This window comes from Wyeomyia smithii, chromosome 1 (assembly GCF_029784165.1).
Source record: "Wyeomyia smithii strain HCP4-BCI-WySm-NY-G18 chromosome 1, ASM2978416v1, whole genome shotgun sequence".
Classification (NCBI taxonomy): Eukaryota; Metazoa; Arthropoda; class Insecta; order Diptera; family Culicidae; genus Wyeomyia; species Wyeomyia smithii.
This window is the reverse complement of record NC_073694.1, coordinates 26181763-26207525: the sequence shown is the minus strand read 5'-3', so window position 1 is coordinate 26207525 and position 25763 is coordinate 26181763. Positions and strand designations below refer to the sequence as shown.

Genomic DNA, 25763 nt, shown 5'->3' with positions numbered 1-25763 from the left:
CACAGTTTTGGTTGAATAAATACAATTTACACTATTCACCAGACAATATACAGCTCGAAAATTACGAAGACTTACCTTTCCCATCAATTTCAAAAAGATTCACAGAGTAAAACACGTATATCCCACTTGAAAAACGTTTTCATCTGAAGAACGTTTTCTTAGTAAATTCTCTAACGATACAACGAAATGACAACTGAAACCGATACACGATTGATTTTTTATTTTTATTATTTTTATTTCATGGCCTACTGACGCGTAGTTTAATTTAACAGAAGGTCAACAGCTCAACGGATATGTACATGTAACTATCATATGAATTTTTATTTTTATTTTGTTAATAGTAGCGAGTGATACTCTAGCTTTGATCGTTTTAAACAGTGTGTAGGTATGGTATATAAAATTATGCTTAAAATAGAATAGTGAACAACTAGTATGGCATTGCAGTCCCTTTTAAATGTAGTTGTTAGGTTCCACGGTTCGTGGAAATTTGGCCTCCTTTTCGGGTTGCCCAATCTGTCCAACCAGGGGAACAGATGCCAAATTTACTGCCAAATATTTTCCTTCCTCCACGTTATCCGCTGTTTCTACTGTCTCCTCACCATTATCCCCTCTTACAACGTGTCTCTCCCGGAAAAGCCACCACCAATTGATCAAGTACAGAATGCTGGCTGCCCAGCCGAAAATAATTCCAATAATACTCAGCGCCGGATACCAAACGTATCCGATTGTTGCCAGCAGCACCGCCCACGCCGAGCAGTGCAATATAACAGCAGCCAAACCGGTAAATCGGAGCTCCGACTGGAACCACAAAGCCGCTCCAAAAACTTTCCTAATCGGATGATCTAGCTGCAGCTCATCAACCAGTCTAACCACGCTTAGAAGGGTGGCTGTGAGTGCGACAAAAAACAGAAAAAAATCTGCTACGGAAGAACTATGCCGATAGATTGGCCTCGGAAAATCAACTCCAAGAATGACAACACCGGTAACCTGAGATCGAAACAATCGATGATCAAAAAGCCGCACCTCACGAGTGCAGAGAGCACCAAAAAAAAACTCACCACTTGTGCCAGTATTAGACGCTGTTTGCGCGAGCGAAGCAGATTACTCCAATCTAGGCGAACTGTTTCGGCCATTTTTTCCTGGTTCAAGATCACGAACTAACGAAATACGCAATACTTTGCCGGTCACTGGTTCACAACGAATTAAACAGAATCCAGGCCAAGTTAACTTCGCCTTTCGCATTCGATAAGATAATGCTCACTTTTCACGCGTGTGAGTCACAGAGAACGAAACCTCCACTCATCTATCAGTGTTTTTTTTTTCGTATGCTTTCGAACTACCGAAAGTCGAATACTGTGACTTTTCCTCCTCCATTGGCACTCGTAAAATACCGCGAGTAAGCTAGAACCGGCAACAAACTCAAACAAAAGCTTCGGGTATGCGTAATTTCACAAACAAACGATAGAGGAGTTGTCACAATGAGAACTGTTTTTTTTTGTACCATCAACGTGGGTGCGTGGTTGACGTTATCTCTTAAGTGCAGTATTTTATTGCATGGCTTTTCGAATTTGTGGCTTATCTATTTTTGCAGAACAAAAATTAACATTGAATAATCTGCCCAAAAAAACGGAAGCAATTACGAATGCTGAATATGATCTTTTTTATTACATTGCAATGTATTTTTGATTATTCTCGAAACAATTCAATTCTTTCCATGCGTGCTTGGAATTTCGCCTGATTTTCTCCCAGTCGAAGAAAACTCGTCAGCGATCAGTGGACGGGTAGCCAAATTCGCTGCTAACTGGCATCCCGAATCGTTTCCTACCTTCACTGTCATCAGATCCGGTTCTAATTCATCCCTCGCGATGTGACGTTCCCGGAAAAGTTGCCACCAATTGATCAGATACAGAACACTGAGCACGGAACCGAGTACGCTAACAGTAATTCTTGGTGCTGGGTTCCGATGCTCGCCGATTGCTCTCAGAAAAACAATCCAAGATGAATAGGCTAACGCTAGAAACACCAATCCGGTAAACCGAAGCTCCAACTGGAACCACGAAGTTTCTCCAAAGACCTTCCTAATCGTGTGTTTAAAAGCATCCATCAATATCACCGTGGTCACTAGGGTGGCACTAAGTGTAATGGTAAGCAGAATTGCATCTGCCGTATTGTATTGATTATCATAGTTAAGTCTGGGATGTTCCAGTCCGATGACCACAAATCCGAGTACCTTAACAAAACAAGAAGGTAGGTAAAATCATAACCTTTAGAAGTGCAGTTTAAAATCTCACCATTTGTGCACCTTTCAGCCAATAGAGACGAATTGAACTAAACATTTTCTCTCTTTCTTGAGCTTCCTTACGATTCAACTCCTGGACGTCGATTGAATTGAACCGAGCTTGGTTCGGGTTGGGCAAACGAATTGATTAGACAGTGCGATAAAAATTACGATATGATAAGATAGTGGATAATCGCGGAAACCGCGATATCCACGAAATTGAACTTGCGGTGCTAGTTCTGTTGCTAGACCCACTTCAAGTGAAGGCTTGGGCTTTTGATAACCTAAATGATGGTGTGCCAGAGTATGAAGCCATAGAATCGAAGTTGCAAGATGAAGTAAGGGCGTACAGAGAAGTAGTTTTGGGAATATTTGTGTGAAGTTACTCACATTAATTCGAATCGCAATTAAATGTTTAATTCGGTAGATGTGAGCTAGTAAAACTTGATTAATATGTGCCGACGCCAAAAAACATGCATGAAGACATTTTGACCCAACATGTACTCTTGGTCGATAGTCCAAATAATCAATAAATCATGCGGTTGAATTACTCTGAGCATGAGCTTGACAACCTCACTGGGTTTGTGAAGTTGCACAAAGAACTATTTGGAATTAATTTACTTTGCTTGAAGACTTCAAGTGTTCGCCAATTTTTCTCTTTCAGTGTACATCATTCATGGCCATCGGCGACCGCACGAGCTTGCAGGCTCCAAGACTTCAAGTGGTTGCGCATTATGTGGAAGGTCCGATTTGCGGCCACTTTTCGCCTCTTCATCTCACGGCCAACCTCATTGTCCCATGTAACCAATGTACTTACTTTACTTTGTTGGGCGATGAACCATTTACCGGAGTGGGACAGAATTAGAGATGTCCAACTTCTCCCGTCTTGAGAAGTCGTTCTCCAGTTTTCGTATACCAGCAGTATGTGCATCTTTTACTACCACGTACATCCACCGAGTGCGAGACTTACCACGGAGTCGCAGCGGGCCTCTTCTTGGTTGTCTGTTGAATATAGTTTTGGTAGGTCTCACGTCTGGCATTCTAGTTACATGTCCAGCCCACTAAAGCCTACCATGCTGTATTACCGTGTCACTGCATGGCTCACATCAACTCAACCTCTAATCGTTCCCCATCAATCTCCACTTCAGCACCAACACGGGTTCTTCACGGTCGATACCGATGATACCAATGTCGAACCAATGTTACGAACGCGACTGATGTCTCGCCAGCTTAATTAGTTTCGTCAAAAAGCCGTGTCCCAGCATAGCCTGCCAAAGCTCGTTTCTTTTCACTAAGTCACATGCTGCTTTAACTCTCTAGTGTCCAAGTTAATTTCTAGACGAGTTTCGGTAAAATCACTATGAATCATTATAAAAACTTTTTAAGTATTTATTGGAGCATTGCACAGTGGTTTGAAAGTCGATTTTGACGCGATAAATTGATAACTCCACGTACGTTGGATATACAATTATGACGTCTTCAGCAAAAATGGTGGGTAATACCTCCTGCATCTTTTGGTGCTATGAGATTTGTGATTAATCTCCCCAAAAGTGAGATAAAGAAAATTATTTTTTTGCTCCATCGAGATACAGAGTTGGTGTCTTCGGTAAAGTTATAGGTATAACCAATACGACCAATTTTGCCGAAGACAAAAAATTTGTATCTGTTACTCAAATTAACTTAGAGAGTTTTTATTGAAAATAGACCTGTCAAAACACATTTTTCAATGAAACATATTTGTAACTATTGCTTTATCCGAAAAATCTACTCAGATTACCTTAGCGTGGGTCCCTTCTCACTGCTCGATACCGGGCAATGGGAAAGCGGACTCTTTGGCTAAGGTGGGCGCAACAAACGGTGATATTTATGAAAGACCAATTGCCTTTAATGAATTTTTCGCACTTGTACGTCAGAATACGATCATCAGTTGGCAAAATGCTTGGACCAGAGGGGAATTGGGAAGGTGGTTACATTCCATAATCCCCAAAGTATCGACGAACCCGTGGTTCAAGGGGTTGGATGTAGGTCGGGATTTCATTTGCGTGATGTCCCGGCTTATGTCCAATCACTATAGATTTGACGCGCATCTCCGTCGTGTTGGGCTCGGGGAAAGTGGTATCTGTGCCTGTGGTGAAGGTTATCACGACATAGAGCATGTGGTTTGGTCATGCCCTGTACACCGTGACGCCAGGTCTAAATTAATAGCTTCCCTGCAGGCCGAGGGTAGACAGCCGGCTGTTCCTGTTCGTGATGTCTTGGCGAGCCGTGACCTATCCTACATGTCCCTTATATACGTTTTCCTGAAATCCATCCACGCCCCAGTCTAGTCCCGTTCCCCTCCGTCTACACCCAACAAAACGACAAGAACACGTTTGAACCTTAAGCACAAAACCAGCAACCAGACCCCGCACAATAGAACCAGGACCCAAGGACTACGAGCCTCTGTCCCAACTCACGACATCGTGGCTCAGCAGAACGAATCCATACATTCCATTCGACGATTATCAGACGACCATTGAACAACAAAACACTGATTGGAAATCCCATGCTAGTTTTAAGTTAGACTTAATTTCAGCTCGTAGTCGGCAGCGAGGATAAAAAATTTGCTTTAGTTTTTAAGTCATCAGATATAATTGGCGCCGTCAAACATTAAATTGTATTTGTGCCGTGTCAAATAAATGTTATGTGAAGAAAAAAAAAAATATTTGTAACTATTTTCTAGGCCTTCATTATGTTCTACAAAGTTGTTAGTAGCATCAATATACATAACTGTCTGGAAGGTACTATATTCGTATCGTTTGAAAAACTATGAGTCATGAGCTATGTTTTTATTTTTTTTTTCGCCATATTTCAAATCACTGTATCTTTCTTAGGGGCAGGTAGATGCAGATTCGGTAGTAAGCATATGAAAGTATAACAATAGAACTTTCAAACGCTGGTGGTTTCGCTAGTCCACGACTTTCTGCTGATGAGTTTTGTTATAACAAAAAATCTCGTTTTTACCCTCTTTAATGATTTAACCAGGTAAAATGCTAATATTGCAAACCAAGATACCACGCAATAAGTTCGTATCTATGGTGACCATCCTACCAAGCGTGGTTCAAGTATTTCCGAACAAGTAAATTGCATATGCTTGTTTTTGGTTCACCTCGAAGGTTCTTAATCAAAAACAATGAAAGTGCTATCATAGCACTAAGTTGATAACTGTAGAACAAGCAAAGTTACTATAAACCTCTAACACAGTGGTTCCCAACCGGGGGTCCACGGCCGGCAAGGGAGCCACGAGGCTCATCTAGGGGTGCTGCGAAATTGTTGGTAAATTTGATGGGCAATCAAAATTTCTTTCTAGGTGTCTTTGTGAAAGCGGATATTCAATTATTCTGCCTATTAGGACTAAGACGTGAAACAAGTTAGACTTGCAGGACAATATGAGACTGAAAAACGCAGACTCGTATTGTAAACTTGTATCTGATTAATTTTTGGGGGGGCGCAATGCTCTCTGTGCTTCGCTTTTTGTGTTTAGCCAAAGGGGCCGCGGACCAAAAAAGGTTGGAAACCACTTCTCTAACATATTCTGAGCCTCTTCAGAAACATTAATTTACTGTTGTGCAACCAACCATCTGCTGGTAAGTTTGTACCCGCGATATTATCTACCAACAAGCGTCCTTAATGTATTAATGCATGGGCTGGCCGTAATCATCCATTTCAATGTTTCAATCCGCCAGATTTTAGAAGAGGCTCAGGAAGTAACGAACAAGAATTGGGAAAGGTACATGAATTTACCTTAGGAATGTGTCAAGTTATTTTCAAAACTTTAATTCAACAGATATCGAGAATACAATACTCGTAAAGCTATTGGATAAACTGGTTGCTCGCTTCATCAGACCCCGTAGTAACGTCCATTCGCGGATGGCCAAAAATCACGGGAAGCTATTACTTGATGATGTTATGATGCTGCTAGTACGAATTTTTCGAAACCGACAACTGCATGGTGGTCGACAATAATAATTAATAGTTACTACTGAATGTAATAGTATTAAAAAAATGAATACCACCAAACAAAATTCAACAAGAATAACACTTAAATTGTAATTGATGATAGTGGTTTTATATTTGCTATTTTCCTGCTTGCAATTTCCGTTCTTTGTTTGTTCTACAGTTACCAACTTAGTATTAGGTTCATTGTTTTTGATTGAGAACCTTCGAGGTGAACCAAAAACAAGCATATGCAATTTACATGTTCTGAAATACTTGAACCACGCCTGGCATGATGGTCACCATGGATACGAACTTATTGCGTGGTATCTTGGTTTACAATATTAGTATTTCACCTGGTTAAATCATTAAAGAGGGTTAAAACGAGATTTTTTGTTATGAACACAACTCATCAGCAGCGAGTCGTGGACTAGCGAAACCACCAGCGTTTGAAAGTTCTATTGTTATACTTTCATATGCTTGCTACCGAATCTGCATCTACCTGCCCCTAAGAAAGATACAGTGATTTGAAATATGGCGAAAAAAAAATAAAAATAGCCCATAACTCATAGTTTTTCAAACAATACGAATATAGTATCTTCCAGACAGTTGTGTATATTGATGCTACTAACAACTTTGTAGTACATAGTGAAGGCCTAGAAAATAAAAAAAATTGTTTCATTGAAAAATGTGTTCTGACAAGTCTATTTTCAATAAAAACTTTCCAAGTCAATTTGAGTAACAGATACAAATTTTTTGTCTTCGCCAAAGTTGGTTGTATTGGTTATACCTATAATTTTACCGAAGACACCAACTCTGTTTCTCGATGGAGCAAAAAAATAAATTTTTCATCTCAATTCTGGGGAGATTAATCACAAATCTCATAGCACCAAAAGATGCAGGAGGTATTACCCACCATTTTTGCTGAAGACGTCATTATTGTATATCCAACATACGTGGAGTTATCAATTTATCGCGTTAAAATCGACATTTAAACCACTGTGCATTGTAGAGATTTTACTGAAGCCCGCCAAAAGGCGGCATTGGGCACTAGAGGGTTAAAATCCACCATCAGAATGGTGGGTCTGCAAGTTATACTCCTGGAACTAATCGAGGATCTGATGCAGGGTGAAAATTTGATCCGTCGTGGAACGCTCCTGTGGGAAATCAGCCTGAGGCTAGCGGACGAAGGATTCCGTTGACGGTCTCAAACTAGTTGCAAGAATCCAGTCGATAGACCTTCTCGTAGATTGGCATATGAGGCCTTCCAATCAGTCGTTTGGCATTTGTGCATCCACCCAGATCCTCACTTTAAAAACTTTTAGCTCACTCATCGCCTCCTTCTGTATTAGTGTCTCCACAGTTAGTTTGTCGCTTATATCCCCCATCTTGTTCATGAATAGTGCCTGAAGGTGCTTCTTTCACCCGGCTGCAATTTTCGGTTTATCCGTAAGCAGGTTGCCGTCCTTGTCAATATACATCAGCGGCACAGGGAATTCTGACTCTGTTGACGCTTCTTCTGACGGTTGACTTTATTTTCGGCAGCTCTTTCCTGTATCTCTCTCGATTCTGCTCGACTGTCTCTCTCTGGCACTCGGCATCAAACCATTCATTACGCTCTCTTCTAGGCGTCATTCTTAGCGTGGTTTGGGATAATTTGGACACCTGGGGTCAAATGTACAGATGCTTCATCTTGAAAAGTATAACAATTTTTGGTTCCATGTATTACTTCATCCTTTCCTTGAACTACTAAACCCTACTGCACCTAAAAATTTCATGGTTTGCTGTGATAGGTGCACCGCAGTGTCAATGTAAACAGCAAAAACCTAAATTAATCCACCTAGCGGTCAGACCCAGCCTTTCTCATTCAAAGTTTTATTTGTAAAAATAGATTTACATGAACGCTTCAATCCAATAAATGTATATTCACTCTTTAGGTTCTAAAATAATGATGTTGTAATCTAATCGGTCTGTCAGTCTGTTTGATCCATAAACTTTGGCTCGAAAACTAACGAACCGATCGACGTGAAAATTTGTATGTAGGGGTTTTTGGTCCCGATAAAGGTTCCTATGATAGTTTGAGACCCATCCCTCTTCTGGAATGGAGGGGTCCTATACAAATGAAACATAAATTTCTGCACAACTCAAGAACAAACCAAACAAATGAAACCGAATTTGGCATGTGGAAGTTTTAAGGGGTAACTAATATGTCCATAACAGTTGGATGAAATACAAATTTGTGCACATCTCGAGAACTAATCAACCAAATGGAACAAAATTTGGCAGGTAAATGTTTTTAGTGGTAACAAATATGTACATAATGGTTTGAAACCCGACTCCCTCTTCTATAAGGGAGGGATCCCATGAAAGTGAAACACAAATTTCGCACAGCTCAAGAACCAATCAAGAAAATACAACCAAATTTGGTATGTGAATGTTTTTAGAGGTAACAAATATGTTCATAATGGTTTGACGCCCCTCCCTCTTCTGGAAGTACATGTTTCTTCACAAACTTCTGCACATCTCGCGAACTAATCAACTAAATGGAACCATATTGGCAGGTGAATCTTTTTAGTGGTAACAAATATGTTCCATAATCGACCTCAGAGAACATTTTGGATTGTAAGATGGCAACTTCCGGTTTCTGAAAACTGCAGAAAATGACCAAATACCACCCAATATGAGTTTTTCTTTAACCAGTATGCCGTTCAAAATCCAGAAATTGTCTCCAAATGCCATTATGAAATCCAAAATGGCGACTTCCGGTGTCATAAAAACAGCGGCAAATGACCAAATACCACCCAATATGGGTATTTCCGGAACCGTTATGATGCACTGGAGCCACAAATCGACTTCAGACAACATTTTGAATTGTAAGATGGAAACTTCCGGTTTCTGGAAAACAGCCTGAAATGGACGATTCCCATTAAATATTAGTATTTCTGGAACCAGAAAAATGCACAGAAGCTAAAAATTGATCACAGACACAATCTTGAATTTTAAGATGGTCACTTCCGATGTCTGGCAAACAGCCGGAAATGACCAAATACCATTCAATATGAATGTTTTCGGAACCAGAATTACGCCCAGATGACAGAAATTGATTTCACAGACAATTTTAAAGTCCAAAATGACGACTTTCGGCTTCTGAAAAACAGTCCAAAGGGACCAAATATCACCCAATATGAGTTTTTCTTTAACCAGTATCCTAAATACCATATTGAAATCCAAGATGGCGACTACCGGTTTATGAAAAACAGCCTAAAATGAACAAATACTATCCAATATGAGTATCTCTGGAACCAGAATGATGCAAGGAGCTAACAATTGACCTGAGGCACCATTTTGAATTGCTAAATGGCAACTTATAGGCAACAGTCGGAAATGACCGAATAATACTCAATATGGATATTTCCGTAAACGTGATGATGCCTAGATACCAAACATTGACCCTGGACACTATTTTGAATTTGAAGACGACCACTTTTAGTTTCTGGAAAACAACCAAAAATACCTCGCAATATGGGTATTTCCGGTGTCAGATTGATGCCAGAAAGTCTGCTGATAATGACAGAATACCACCCAATATGAATATATTCAGAATTAAGGCGATGTACAGAAGCCAAAAGACGAGGATGTTGTCATTTCGATAAAACCAATCATTTCAAACGATTTGTTATTTGACTTTGATCATATCCTATGGCCGATTCGTCGTGCAGTTGCAGACTTCAAACAAACCGCAAGGAATCAATGAACTTGGAACGTTCAAATGGTACGACACCACATTTAAATTATGTTGAGGCCACATATATCGATCGAGGAAGGTATAGTTTTGAATAGTCTTTGAATTTCTTTTCTTCCCATAACTTTTGAGCCACATATCAAATTGTTATGAAGTTTGTTATTTGTAAGTTTGAGAGATGACTCGTTCGTATGACACTAGTTATGTTCAAATAAGTCATGTAATCTTTGAGATAATAGACTTTCGTTGTTTTATTAACAATTTTATACATAACGGTTGCTTAAGTTCGATTATAATCAAATGAAATGGGAACGTGTAGGGCAACCAAACTTTGAAACCACGTGCTCAATCATAATTCATCAGTTAACCCTTAACTAGCCCGCTCATCTGATAATAATAATCAAATCGGTTGTGTAGTTTCTGAGATAAAGAAGTTTCGTGATTTTCACAAGTCGGCACATTACAAATGAAGTTACAGTTCGATTACAGTAAAATTCAATGGGGTCTTCTGTGCAGCTAGACCATTCATTTGACACTAATTTTGTGGAAATCGGGTCGGCCATCTCTGAGAAAAGTGAGTGAGTCCAAGTAGTCTTCGGAATATGTTCCTTTGCATAGCTGGATTTCACATTTTTAAACATAACAGGCAAAGTAATAGTCCGACTGCAAAACAAATCAATAGGGTCTTATGGGGCTCTTAGACCTTCCATTTGACACTGATTTTATGAAAATCGGTACAGCCATCTCTGAGAAACATGAGTGAGATTGAACAGTCTTCAGAACACGTTTCTTTTCATAACTTTTGAACCACCAGTTCAATCTTTATGAAATTCAAAAGTGAGGGGTTTTCTAGGTAGCCCGTTCTTTTGAGACCAATTTTGTTCAAATCGGTTGTGTAGCTTCTGAGATATTGATGTTTCATGATTTTCACATTTTTAAACATAACCTCTAAACTAAAAATCCGATTACAATGAAATTCAATAGAGTCTTATGGGGCAACAAGACCTTTCATTTGCAATTAATTTCATTAAAATCGGTCAAGCCATCTCTGAGAAAGGTGAGTGAGAATAAAAATCTGCCCATACACACACACACACATTTACACACATACAGAAAATGCTCAGCTCGTCGAGTTGAGTCGAGTGATATATGCCATTCGGCCCTTTGGAGCACTTTTATACTTTCGGTTTTGCAAGTGATTGCTATACCTTTCTAGGAGAAAGGCAAAAAAAGACTGTACCATTGGCATACCACATATTTTTATGAACAGAAATATTGTAGAATGTTCCCCGTATCGTCCCAATTAATTTTGACAATAAGCTCTAAAAAGCATCCAGACAAGGAACAAAAAAGTATTATGTAAGTCACAGACACATCAACCACAGACAACTAGCTAAACTTCGGACAGTAAAAAACCAGATCGTTCCACTTTTTCAAGGCTGCTCAGCCGAAACTACAACCAGCCATATTAAAGTGTAGGGCTATACAAATTTCCCGGTTCGTTTTTCACAAAACTATGACACAAATAAATTTTAATAAATTGTTTACCCGCAAAGCTATGCACATGCAAGGACACAAGGCACAAGTGGAAATATATGAACACAAGAAATATATTATTCTTGATTTAGAATTTTTTTTAAAAAAGCGTAATAAAAAGAAAAAAAGCGTGGAAAAATCGAGCGTGAATTTGGCCAGTAGTGATAAAAACGACTGTTGATAAAATCGAAAAAGCACTGTAGTGAATTACTGTAAATCAGACTCGGAGGCGTAGATTAGTGCAAGTGGATGCACTATCGCCTCAAAGCGATTCGAAACACTCGATATTCGATGACAAGCTTACGTATGGGAGCAACACCGACTCTGCGGTAAACTGGAAAGTACCGTTGAATGGGGTGAAATTGATATCCTGAAAATTCGTGATAAATAATACTAATCAAAAGGTATTGCTCTTCCAATACTAGGCAATGTTAACGTGTCCTTAAACGCAACTTTTGCATGATTCGCATACCTGTCAAAGTTAACCCTTTCATGCCCGGTGCAATTTTTCATATTTTCGAAAAATTCTTCTTACTCTGTCAAAACTCAATCAAATTTGATCAAACAAGTTTCCAAATAGCAAAAAAAGTATTGAATTTACTTTAAGTTATCTTAGTTGAGAGTTAATTACGTTAAATTTGGAGAAGTGGAATGTGGAGGGTACGAAGATATTGATCATATACACCCTTATTCTTGTTTACGGCCGTATCGCTTTCGTACGAAAGCAGCAGCGGCGTACGAATGTGATACGAACGCATACGAATCCGGTTCGTTCTAACCAATTCGAGCTTTCGAACATCGTTGCTTTCGTACGAACGTGCCATTCTTGTTTACGTACGTATGCGTATCCGTATTCTTTTTGCTCTCGTTCGCAAACGTCAGTCAAAAGTTGCGAATCGCTGTACGTATCGCTTTACGTATCGCCGGCGCCGGTAGTTTTTTCTTGTTTTTTTGCTGTTTTGTGTTACTTTACTAGGAAAATCGAGTAAACCGAAGAAAATTTCTCACTTAGTGAAGTGTGTGCAACATTCTGAAAAGACATTTGGGACAATCGTTGCTGAAAATCTTCAATTTAGAACACAGCAACGTCAGTCGAAAGTTGCGAATCGGTGTAAGAATCGCCGGCGCCGGTAGTTTTTCTGCTGCTTGGTGTTAGTTTTTTGAAAAAAATTGAATAAGATGAAGAAAATTTATTGTTCCGTGAAGTGTGTGCAACATTCAGAAAAACATTTGTGACAATCGATTTTGTAAAATCTCCAGTTTTAGAAACAGAACACCGTTAGTGGAAAATTGCGGATGACTGAACGAATCGCCGTTGCCGCGGGCGTTTTTACTCGCTTTTCTGCTGTTTTGTGTAAGGTTTTTTGGAAAAATGAAATAGGCCGAAGAAAAATTCTAGTTTAGGGAAGTGTGTGCAAAATTTTCAGAAAAAACATTTGTGACAATGGATTTTTTAAAATCTGGATAAATCGCTATACGTATCTGTTTACGAATTGCCGGTGCCGGTAGTTTTTTCTCGTTTTTCTGCTGTTTTGTGTTACTCGCTAGGAAAATCAAATAAACCTAAAAAATTTCTCACTTAGTGACGTGTTTGCAACATTCTGAAAAAAACTTTTGGGACAATCGTTGCTGAAAATCTCCAGTTTTGAAAACAGAAGAAAACAGCAACCTCAGTCGAATCTGGCGAATGGCTGCACGAATCGCCGGCGCCGGAAGTTCTTTGGCCTTTTTCTGCTGTTTTAAATTATTTTTTTTAATCGAATAAGTCGAAGAAAATTAATTGTTTTGTGGAGTGTGTGCAACATTTTAAAAATCATTTGCGGTAATCGATTTAAAAAAAAAATTCAAGTTTTAGGAACGGAACACCGTCAGTCGAAGGTTTTGAATGGCTGTACGAATCGCCGTAGTCGCGTTTTTTTTTCTCGTTTTGTGCAAGGTTTTTTTTTTGAAAAATCATACAGGCCGAAGAAGATTCCTAGTTAAGCGAAGTGTGTGCAATATTTTCAGGAGAAACGTTTGTGACAATGGATTTTTAAAAGTTTCCAGTCTTGCAAACAGAGCAGCAACGTTAGTCAAAAGTTGTGAATCGCTGTACATTTTTTTACGAATCACCGGCGCCGGTAGGTTTTTTTTCGTGTGGTTGCTGTTTTGTGTTAGTTTACTAAAAAAATCGACTTAGCAAAGTACTTTCTGTAAGCGGGGATTTTTTTTTTATTTGAGAGTTATTTCCTTAAAGATGCCTTGTGCATTTTGGTATAGACTTTTTCAAAGCAACGAAGCTCAGAACCCTTTAATTATATTGAAAAACTGTCTGAAAAAAAAAAATTTGTGAAAACTAATGCATTGTAAAGAGATATTTTTGACGTAATAATAAATAAATACAAAGTTCTAATTTACAAAAAAGTGTTGTTATTTTTTAGAAACTTAGAATAGTAAAAAAAAACTTTTGTCAAAAAGTCCGGAAGAGAAATGAAACAAAAGAAAAGTTCGAGTTTCCGAGCAATTTTGAGAAAAATTGCATTCCAATGGTAACTCCCCTACACACGGGCAACCAATTTTATCGACCATTTTTGAGTTGGCTGAAACTTTGCATAGATGTTGCTATGGGTAAAAGATTTTAATTTTCCAAAAAAATATTCATTATAAAAAAACTTTTTGGGAAAAAAAATGTTCCGAAAGGGCTCATTTAAAAAAATCTTATTGTTTTTTATAAAAACTACATGATTATTTAAACATTTGGATTGTCCGACCATGGAGAAATAAAAACATTTTATTTTTTTTCCAGAGCATAATTTTTTTGGAAGGATAAAATTATAAACTACAATTTGGCCATAGAAATGACGTCAAATAACAAACCATTTTGCCTGTAAAAATATTGTCAATTACGCAAAGAGGGCTCTATTGGAGATCAAAAATATTTTCACAGCCAAAACGGTTTTTTTTGCCTGGCATTGTTTCTTTGGCAAAGTTGCAAAATTAAAAAATAAATATTTGTTTAACAAAAATTATAATTTTTTTTTCTCTGATTTCTCCATTATCGGGCAGTCCTTAATGTTTAGGTAATTTTTTGTAGTTTTTACAAAAAACAAGTTAGATTTTTAAAAATGAGCTTTTATAGATAAGTAATTTTTAATTTGGAGCATATATATATAGCTCATTTTTAAAAATCTAACTTGTTTTTTGTAAAAACTACAAAAAATTACCTAAACATTAAGGACTGCCCGATAATGGAGAAATCAGAGAAAAAAAATTATAATTTTTGTTAAACAAATATTTATTTATTCACTTACGTTCGAGCGTCTTGATAGAAAAATTTTCACTACACTTTTACTTTTTATTCACTTTCACTATTTAATTCTATCACTTTTCACTTGCAAATACGTATTTCGGCACTGACATAGTGCCTTCGTCAGTGCTATGTCAGTGCCGAAATACGTATTTGCAAGTGAAAAGTGAAAAGTGATAGAATTAAATAGTGAAAGTGAATAAAAAGTGAAAAGTGTAGTGAAATATTTATTTTTTAATTTTGCAACTTTGCCAAAGAAACAATGCCAGGCAAAAAAAACCGTTTTGGCTGTGAAAATATTTTTGATCTCCAATAGAGCCCTCTTTGCGTAATTGAAAATATTTTTACAGGCAAAATGGTTTGTTATTTGACGTCATTTCTATGGCAAAATTGTAGTTTATAATTTTATCCTTCCAAAAAAATTATGCTCTGGAAAAAAAATAAAATGTTTTTATTTCTCCATGGTCGGACAATCCAAATGTTTAAATAATCATGTAGTTTTTATAAAAAAAAAATAAGATTTTTTTAAATGAGCCCTTTCGGAACATTTTTTTTCCCAAAAAGTTTTTTTAGAATGAATATTTTTTTGGAAAATTAAAATCTTTTACCCATAGCAACATCTATGCAAAGTTTCAGCCAACTCAAAAATGGTCGATAAAATTGGTTGCCCGTGTGTAGGGGGAGTTACCATTGGAATGCAATTTTTCTCAAAATTGCTCGGAAACTCGAACTTTTCTTTTGTTTCATTTCTCTACCGGACTTTTTGACAAAAGTTTTTTTTACTATTCTAAGTTTCTAAAAAATAACAACACTTTTTTGTAAATTAGAACTTTGTATTTATTTATTATTACGTCAAAAATATCTCTTTACAATGCATTAGTTTTCACAAATTTTTTTCAGACAGTTTTTCAATATAATTAAAGGGTTCTGAGCTTCGTTGCTTTGAAAAAGTCTATACCAAAATGCACAAGGCATCTTTAAGGAAATAACTCTCAAATAAAAAAAAAATCCCCGCTTACAGAAGGTACTTTGCTAAGTCGATTTTTTTAGTAAACTAACACAAAACAGCAACCACACGAAAAAAAACCTACCGGCGCCGGTGATTCGTAAAAAAAATGTACAGCGATTCACAACTTTTGACTAACGTTGCTGCTCTGTTTGCAAGACTGGAAACTTTTAAAAATCCATTGTCACAAACGTTTCTCCTGAAAATATTGCACACACTTCGCTTAACTAGGAATCTTCTTCGGCCTGTATGATTTTTCAAAAAAAAAACTTGCACAAAACGAGAAAAAAACCGCGACTACGGCGATTCGTACAGCCATTCAAAACCTTCGACTGACGGTGTTCCGTTCCTAAAACTTGAATTTTTTTAAATCGATTACCGCAAATGATTTTTAAAATGTTGCACACACTCCACAAAACAATTAATTTTCTTCGACTTATTCGATTAAAAAAAATAATTTAAAACAGCAGAAAAAGGCCAAAGAACTTCCGGCGCCGGCGATTCGTGCAGCCATTCGCCAGATTCGACTGAGGTTGCTGTTTTCTTCTGTTTTCAAAACTGGAGATTTTCAGCAACGATTGTCCCAAAAGTTTTTTTCAGAATGTTGCAAACACGTCACTAAGTGAGAAATTTTTTAGGTTTATTTGATTTTCCTAGCGAGTAACACAAAACAGCAGAAAAACGAGAAAAAACTACCGGCACCGGCAATTCGTAAACAGATACGTATAGCGATTTATCCAGATTTTAAAAAATCCATTGTCACAAATGTTTTTTCTGAAAATTTTGCACACACTTCCCTAAACTAGAATTTTTCTTCGGCCTATTTCATTTTTCCAAAAAACCTTACACAAAACAGCAGAAAAGCGAGTAAAAACACCCGCGGCAACGGCGATTCGTTCAGTCATCCGCAATTTTCCACTAACGGTGTTCTGTTTCTAAAACTGGAGATTTTACAAAATCGATTGTCACAAATGTTTTTCTGAATGTTGCACACACTTCACGGAACAATAAATTTTCTTCATCTTATTCAATTTTTTTCAAAAAACTAACACCAAGCAGCAGAAAAACAACCGGCGCCGGCGATTCTTACACCGATTCGCAACTTTCGACTGACGTTGCTGTGTTCTAAATTGAAGATTTTCAGCAACGATTGTCCCAAATGTCTTTTCAGAATGTTGCACACACTTCACTAAGTGAGAAATTTTCTTCGGTTTACTCGATTTTCCTAGTAAAGTAACACAAAACAGCAAAAAAACAAGAAAAAACTACCGGCGCCGGCGATACGTAAAGCGATACGTACAGCGATTCGCAACTTTTGACTGACGTTTGCGAACGAGAGCAAAAAGAATACGGATACGCATACGTACGTAAACAAGAATGGCACGTTCGTACGAAAGCAACGATGTTCGAAAGCTCAAATTGGTTAGAACGAACCGGATTCGTATGCGTTCGTATCACATTCGTACGCCGCTGCTGCTTTCGTACGAAAGCGATACGGCCGTAAACAAGAATAAGGGTGATAGTCTTCGTATGCCCTAAGTACCACAGAGCAAGGACCAAGCTTATTGATTCTCTCCGAAAACAAAAAGTGACGTTTACATTGCAAATACGGGCTGCGCTTGCTAGTCGCAACCCCGCGCTTGTAATGCCTATTTATGATTTTTTAAGAGATTTCAAGTATCGAATTTGATTATCTCCTTGCTTCTTCTTCTTATTTTCCAACACAACCTCCATCAATAAGTTTCACACTAATTCTGTTCCTTTTCTTCTTTTTTTTATTGATCTTTTTAGAGACACATGAATCATCGCTTCTTTCTGAGAGACATGATCCACCGAACATAGATATAAGTTTTGATTTCTAAGAGATAAGGAACCATCACACCTCAGCGAATAGTATTAAGAATTGATATTTACTCATACTCATAAAAACTTTAATTGTTATTGTTATTGTTAGCCGTAGGTTTAAATGATATGTATTTTTAAATTGTATTTATAAAAGAGAAAAGATGAGAGGGTTTTTATGCCTGTTTGAGGAGGAGCAGTCGGGATACAGGCTCTACTCAAGCTGGCTTTTCCCTACTCCAAAAGATATTCGGCCCCGTTATGCTTTGCGGTTGGGCCTAAATAAATATTTGAGTTGAAAAAAAAAGCAGCTCGTGAACCACAATAAACAAATTTTAACCTGAAATATCGTTATTTTCGTTTCCAAACTAGCTGTGAAAGATACTTTTCAGTACAGAAATCATCATTTATCTTAAGCATATCGAAAAAAAGCACATTGCCAAGAGATTGTATGGATTTCAATGGTGATCAATTCAACCCCAATTTACCTCACCTTATAGAATTATCGAATTTGTTTCATGAAGTAGACGATAGAAATTTCACCAATAGTCATAGAGGTTTACTGGAGCACGTACCAGTACTTGTTTTGAAATTATACTATTTCGGGAAAAATGTATATGAAGCTAGTTAATTGGAAATTATTATAAAAATTGATCAACTTCACCCCGTGTCATGGTACTTTACTTTACTTTGTTGGCTAACGGACCGTTCACCGGTCTAGGGCCGAACGAATTAGAGACGCCCAGCTTCTCCTGTCTTGGGCAGCCGTTCTCCAGTCTCCTCGTACACCAGCAGATCGTGCATCTTCTTCCACCGCGTGCGAGGCCTACCACGGAGTCGACGGCCTCTTCCTGGTTCTGTACTGATGATATTTTTGGCGGCTCTCTCGTCCGGCATTCTGGCTACATGTCCAGCCCACCTAAGCCTGCCTTGCTGTGTTACCTTCACTATATCAGCATGTATACCTGGTACAACTCGTGATTCATGCGTCTGCGCCACACTCCATCTTCCAGTTTACCGCCAAGTATCGATCGCAGAACTTTACGCCCAAAACTCCGAGCACTCGTCGAACAGCTTCCTTCAGCGTCCATGCTTCATGTCCGTAAAGGGTCACCGGGAACATCAGCGTCCTATACAGTGCTATTTTTGTGCGAGTTTTCAAATTACGGGACCTTAGCTGGGTACGTAGTCCGTAGAAGGCCCTGTTCGCAACTGCAACTAGTCGTTGCACTTCACGGCTTCATCGTTGTCACATGTCACAAGCGTATTAAGATAAACGAGTTCATCAACCACTTTAAATCGTTCCCCATTTATCTCCACCTCAGCACCAACGGGGACGACGACTTCCACGCTCTCTGCCAGCTACCATGTACTTCGTTTTGGCAGAGTTAATGACAAACCCCAATCTCGCTGCTCCTCTCTTAAAAGGTACGCTCCACGGCTTTACGGTTGATACCGATGATATCGATGTCGTCCGCAAAACCAAGGAACATGTGAGATTTCGTGATGATTGTACCGTTTCTTTCCACGGTGCTCTTCGTACTGCACCTTCGAAAGCGATGTTGAACAGCAAGTTAGAGAGCGCATCCCCCTGCTTCAGTCCATCCAACGTTACGAACGCGGCTGATGTCTCGCCAGCTATCCGCACGCACGATTTCGATCCCTCAGCGTCATACGACTCAGCTTAATTAGTTTCGAAGGGAAACCGTGTCCCAGCATGATCTGCCACAGCTCGTTTCTTTTCACTGAGTCGTATGCCGCCCAAAGGTCCACAAACAGACGGTGTGTCGGTAAGTTGTACTCCCGGAACTTATCGAGGATCTGTCGCAGGGTGAAGATTTGATCCGTCGTGGAACGCCCCTGTCGAAAACCAGCCTGGTATTCGCCAACAAAGGATTCCGTTAACGGTCTCAATCTGAAGAACAGGATACGTGAGAACACTTTCTATGCGGAGTTGAGCAACGTTATGCCTCGATAGGTGCCACAATCTAATCGATGACCCTTCTTATAGATAGGGCATATGAGGCCTTCCAACCAGTCGTTCGGCATTTGTTCATCCGCCCAGTTCCTCAGTATTATCTGGTGGATCGCATAGTACAGCCGCTCGCTTCCCGCTTTTAGAAGTTCGGCCGGGATACCGGCCTTGCCGTTTTTCAGCACACTAATCGCCTTTTTCACCTCCTCCTGTGTTGGTGGCTCCACAGCTTGTTCGTCACTCATAATCCTCATCCTGTTCATTCTTCGCTTCTTCTCCCACTCACCGTTCAATAGCGCCTGAAAGTGCTCCTCCCACCTGGCTGCAGCCGTCGGCCTATCCGTAAGCAGGTTTCCGTTCCTGTCATTACACATGACCGGCGCAGGGAAATTTCTACTTCGGACTCTGTTGACTATTCTATAGAAATTGACCTGTGCGCTGGCGAGCACCTGCTCCTCGTGTTCGCGTTTCTTCCGACGGTGGACTCTATTTTTTGCAGCTCTTGCCTCCCTGTATCTCTGTCTGTTCTGACGCGTAGTCGCAGTGAGCATGCGGCTCCTGACACGGTTCTTCTCGTCCGTCGCTCTCTGGCACTCGGCATCAAACCAGCCGTTTGGCTGTCTTCAACGCGTCGTGACTACCACCTCTCTCGTAGTCTTTTCAATGGCACCGTGAATACTACTCCACAGCCTACTTATGTCTTCCTCTCGCTCCTTCTGCTGTTCTTTGCACCATTCTCTGGCGTATTTCCTGCAACGCCATCAGCCTTCAACCGTTCAAACGTCGAAATAATAGTAAGAGTCAATGTTTGGTCTTCGAAAAGACCTAACATCTGTTACATCCGATTTGGATGCCTTCAGGTGTGTTTCCGACTATTCAAACGTAGAAAATGGGAGCTACATATGGCCATTGCTCTGGCCGCGGCAAAGTTTATCAGCCTCAGACCGTTTTCATTGGTTTACGAGTGGAGGCTATGCCTTCCAATGACCGGACGGAAGAATTCATTCCTCCCAACTTGTGCGTTTGCGTCTCCGATGAAGACTTTTACGACGTGTTTTGGGCACTCGTCATAGATTCGCTCAAGCTTGTCATAGAACTCATCTTTGACTTCATCGGGTTTGTCGTTTGTCGGTGCGTAGGTGCTGATTAAACTGTGGTTGAAGAATTTGCCCTCAATCCTCAACACGCATATACAGTCATTTACGGGCCTCTATCGGATGATTCCTGTTTTCTGATTTCCCAGCACTACAAAACCGGTGTTCCGCTGTTTTGTCGCTACCGTGCTAACAATGGTATTTGAAAGAAGTGTGTGCAAATCCTGAATTGTTGCGATTTAGACTCCTTGCTGCGGTAGTTCGGTTCATTGAGAAATCGGAAGTTCCATGTACCCAATCTCCAATCGTTTACCGTTTGCTGTTTCCGTGTTCGAAGCCTACACAGTACCAAAAAATGAAATTTATAACTAATACAAATAAAAGCACACAACGATTTCTAGCACATAAAGTGAAAAACATATACAATTTCACTCCGTTAATAATGCACAATACAGAATCGTTTTAAGCCATGTAAATTTGTACGTTAATTAATATAAACTTAAAGCTTCGAATATAAATATGCATGCAAATTCACAATATATTCATTTACTTTACATGTAAATATAATGCCACACGGAATATTACATGGTTTCCAATGCTCCATTTATGTGCATTCAAAGTAATGTAAATTATTTTTACTGTGTAGGTCTTTGCCGCTTTATCCGCTCCGTATTTCTGTTTTCGTTGTTCGTGGTAAGAAAAGATTTCGGTATGCTACCTCACTCATCTGGGTCGCGATACTTACATCCTGCTGATAGGGCTGCCTTCTTAGGTGTAGCTGGTGGGATACAGCATTTCATGATTCAGCCGCCTGCTCCGGGTCAGACGCTGTTGTACGCCGTCCTTAACATGGGAACAGCCGCGTACGACCGCCCTTCCCAGTCAGCATACGACCAAAATTCTCTGGTTTTCTTCTTGTTCTGATGACACGTTGGATATGATGCTAATCGCCTCTCTGTGTTATCCCCGACAGTGGGAATTAGGCATTCCTCTGATAACAGTCGAAAGCTGTTTTCCAACCGAAAATATCCCTGTCGTCACTAGCATTAGCCTATTTGTCTTGGGTTGTTTTCTGAAGGCAATCAGCGAGCTGTATTACGCATACCCGGAGCTTCTGTTTGGGTTTGTTACCGGTTCTAGTTTACTCGTGGTATTTTACGAGTGTCGATGGAAGCGGAAAAGTCACAGTATTCGATTCGACTTTCAGTAGTTCTAAAACATACGAAAAACACTGTTAGATGAGTGGAGGAATCTTTTCGTCGCTTGACGGTGAATCACGCGTGATAAGTAAACATTATCTTATCGAATGCGAAAAGCTAAATTAGGTTGCCTCGGGTTAAATTTAATTCATTGCGTACTAGTGATCGAGAAAGTATTGCGTTTTTAAGAAGTTCGTGATTTTGAAAAAGTAAAGAATGGTTCACCTTTCTTGGAATGGCTCGCGCAAACAGCGTCTAATGGTAGCACAAGTGGTGAGTTTTTTTTTTTTTGGTGCTTTCTGTACTCACGAGGTGCGGTTTTTAATTCACCAATTGCTCTGTTCTCAGATGAGCGGTGTTGTCATTCTTGGAGTTGATTTTCCGAGGCCAATCTATTGGCATAGTTCTTCCGTAGCAGATTTTTTTCTGTTTTTTGTCGCACTCACAGCCACCCTTCTAAGCGTGGTTAGACTGGCTGATGAGCTGCAGCGAGGTCACCCGATTAGAAAGATCTTCGGAGCAGCTATGTGGTTTCGGTCGGAGCTCCGATTTACCGGATGGGCTGCAGTGGTACTGCACTTCTCAGCCTGGGCGGTGCTGCTGGCAGCAATCGCATCCGTTTGGTATCTGGTACTAAGTATTATAGGAAGTGTTTTTGGATTTGCAGCCAGTATTCTGTACTTAATCGATTGGTGGGGACTGTTCCGGGAGAGACACGTCGTCAGAGAGAAAATCGGTGGCAAGACGGTAGAAACAGCGGATTACGTGGAGAAAGGAAAATATTTGGCAGTAAATTTGGCATCTGTTCCATTGGTTGGACAGATTGGGCAACCCGAATAGGTGATCAAAAATCCACGAGCCGTGGAACCCAACTACTACATTTGAAAAGCGCAGCAATGTTGTACAGGTTGTTTTCTGTTCTGTTTGAAGCATAGTTATATATAACTACTATAGCTACTGTTTAAAACAATCAAAGTGTGAGTATCACTCTAGCTGTTAACAATAAAAAGAAATTAAAGCTGTAGTTCTTAAGAAGGCTTAAGTCTTAAAAAGAAAATATCCGATCACAGATCGAGTGAAACATAGAAAACAAAACAAAAAACAATTCTGATAGCAGTGGCTAACTGCGATTCGAATTGCGTTCACGCTCGCCACCACTTGTTTGAAGGTGTCTATGGAAACCCGATAAACTGTAGGTATGTACTCAGTGCGTAGTTTAAAAAACAGTGCCAATCAGAGTCTATGGTGCTTATTACGAGAGTCACTTCACGGTGAAATATATTCCACTTTCACGCTCACTTTACTTTTTGAGACCAATTCCCGACAAAAATCACCTCCGTGAAGTGAGATTGACAGTGAAGTGAAAAAGAGAATAGGACAAGTGAAATGAGCGAGTTTCCCAGCTCAAAAATTTCAAAGTCCAGGAAAGTCGATTGAGCTGAAATTTTGTATGAGGACATTTTTCGACAAGAGGAAACTTTTGAGCCCTACCGCTAAACGAAATTCGAAGGTAAATTTCTCCCTTGCGTTCCATTGTAAGTCCCAGAGAGTCGTTTTTTTTCAAAAAAAAATTAGCTCTCTTGTTACTGGAAAATAAATCCCATATAAATTATCTCTAGATTACAAATCAATCGATTTTTAAACTTCCCTATCTTCGTGAAATCATTCCACCGTTCAAAATGGTCGTGATATAATTCCACGCGAAACGTCGCTTTTTCCATTTCCACTTCACTCATATGACACTCATAATAACCCAGATTTCACGGCAGATGTCACTTTGTGACGTTTTACTCACTTACGTGAGTACCGTAATAGGACTTTATTCACTTCACTCTGATTTCATCGTGAAGTGACTCCCGTAATAAGCACCTATGTTTATATAGAGTCCGGCAACACAGTTTTTGTACCGTTTGTTGCCAAGAACTATACAGTACAGTTTTTCACCATATATAAGCGAATATCGTTCTTTGAAATTCTTCTGAAGGTATACAGTTTTAAAATATTACACAGCACACTGTTTCCAAAACTGCAAAAACGTGATCGAAATTATTTTGACCCAAAAAACTTGAATTTAAAGCCACAGAGTCTTCAGTTAAGTTGTTCCATTAATTATTCTTCATGTTATGGAAGTTACAGTTCTGTGATTAATCCACATAACAGTGAAAAGCGAATTTCACTTTTTTCATTTTTGCATATAAAAATTCATCGTGTTCGGCAAAGTTGTAGCACATTTCATAAGAAACAACTTTATCAAAGACACCATACTTCTATCTGCCTATTTTAATGGACTTATGTGGAGTTTTCTACAAATTGCAACTAAAAATCAGTTTTTTCAGCATAACTTTTAGTAGTGATTTTCTACAATTTTTCAATGTTCCACAATGTTGTTTGTTATAGCAAAACGAACAATGTCTGCGAAGAAAGTTTACTTTTATCTCACATATTTCTAAGGTTATTGACGATTTTTATTAATGCATTATTAATTTACTTTACTAAACTATTTACTGCTTAATGCATTATTAATTTACTAACAGATATCTTCAAAATTTGCAAATATCTGCAGACTGAACCATTTCTATATTAAAGTATAACTAAAACATCATTCAATCCAGATATAGGCATTTGTCTCTCGCTATTTCCTGTGTTTATATCTGTAACGGTGCACTATTTTAAAAGAAATCTTTAATAACTAAATAATTAAAAGAGATTAAAATAAGCTTTCTTCGGTGAACTCGTGTGTTTTATTGTACTGGAGAACATTGTAGAATATTGAATAATTTTAGGAAATCACTATAGAAAGTTATATCAAAAAAATGATTTTCAGGGGCATTCTAGAGGAAACTTCACAATAGTTCGTTTAAATTGGCAGATAGAAATATGGTGTCTTCGACAAAGGTGTTTATATGCAAAAACTTTATTCAGAAAAGTGAATTTTCAAATGCAAACATGAGAAAAATAAAATTCGTTTCTTTCTTTTGGGTAGATTAAGCACAAAATTACAACTTTCATGAAATTAGGAATAATTAACAAAACAACTTTGCTCAAGACACTATGGCTCCAAAATCAATTTTTTTTAGTAAAAAGTAATCAGTGTGAATTAGTACATTATTCAAGTAGAAATCGTCAATAACTAAAAAAAATATGTGAGATGAAAATAAACTTCCTTCGAAGAAATGGTTTGTTTTGTTATATGTTATAGGAAACAATATTATAGAACATAGAAAAATTGTAGAAAATCACTATTAAAAGTTATATTGAAAGAACTGATTTTTAGCGGCAATCTGTAGAAAACTCCACATAAGTCCATTAAAATAGGCAGATAGAAGTGTAGTGTCTTTGACAAAGTTGTTTCTTATGAAATGTGCTACAACTTTTTCGAACACGATAAATTTTTATATGCAAAAATGAAAAAAGTGAAATTCGCTTTTCACTGTTAAGTGGATTGATCACAAAACTGTAACTTCTATAACATGGAGAACAATTCATGGAACAACTTTACTGAAGACACTATGCCTCTAAAATCACGTTTTTTGGGTCAAAATAAATTCGATCACGTTTTTGCAGCTTTGGAAACAGTGTGCACCGGTGATTCTTTGTTGAAAATCACTGAACCAGTTTACAGGTTTATGCTGGATTACATATGGGTCACTCCATATGAAGTGTCCATACTAGTTGGACACGACCATCACAGATTTTGCTCAAAGCTGGGGGAATTATTCATCTTCTGTCTCTTTGGCCCCCTTTTATTGTAAAATAACGCAATTTTTGTTCAAAATCTCTTTTTTCTTTTTCTTACAATTCACGGACGTAAGATGTCCGAAAAATACTGT

At 38.7% G+C, this 25763-nt stretch overlaps 3 protein-coding genes across 3 annotated transcripts; 1 reads left to right on the top strand and 2 right to left on the bottom strand.

The window, feature by feature from the left end:
- Positions 1–203: 203 nt before the first annotated feature.
- LOC129718149 (uncharacterized) lies at positions 204–1368 on the bottom strand. The gene is made up of 2 exons (XM_055668588.1): positions 1059–1368; positions 204–987 (listed from the first exon to the last, which is right to left on the bottom strand). The coding sequence occupies exons 1-2, from the start codon at positions 1131–1133 to the stop codon at positions 451–453; spliced, it is 612 nt and encodes a 203-aa protein (XP_055524563.1). The 5' UTR covers positions 1134–1368; the 3' UTR covers positions 204–450.
- A 268-nt stretch (positions 1369–1636) lies between these two features.
- LOC129718150 (uncharacterized) lies at positions 1637–2383 on the bottom strand. The gene is made up of 2 exons (XM_055668590.1): positions 2292–2383; positions 1637–2230 (listed from the first exon to the last, which is right to left on the bottom strand). Exons 1-2 carry the CDS (start codon positions 2334–2336, stop codon positions 1703–1705), a joined length of 573 nt encoding a protein of 190 aa, XP_055524565.1. The 5' UTR covers positions 2337–2383; the 3' UTR covers positions 1637–1702.
- A 19700-nt stretch (positions 2384–22083) lies between these two features.
- LOC129718414 (uncharacterized) lies at positions 22084–22923 on the top strand. The gene is made up of 2 exons (XM_055669183.1): positions 22084–22206; positions 22282–22923. Exons 1-2 carry the CDS (start codon positions 22150–22152, stop codon positions 22771–22773), a joined length of 549 nt encoding a protein of 182 aa, XP_055525158.1. The 5' UTR covers positions 22084–22149; the 3' UTR covers positions 22774–22923.
- The last annotated feature ends 2840 nt before the right edge of the window (positions 22924–25763 follow it).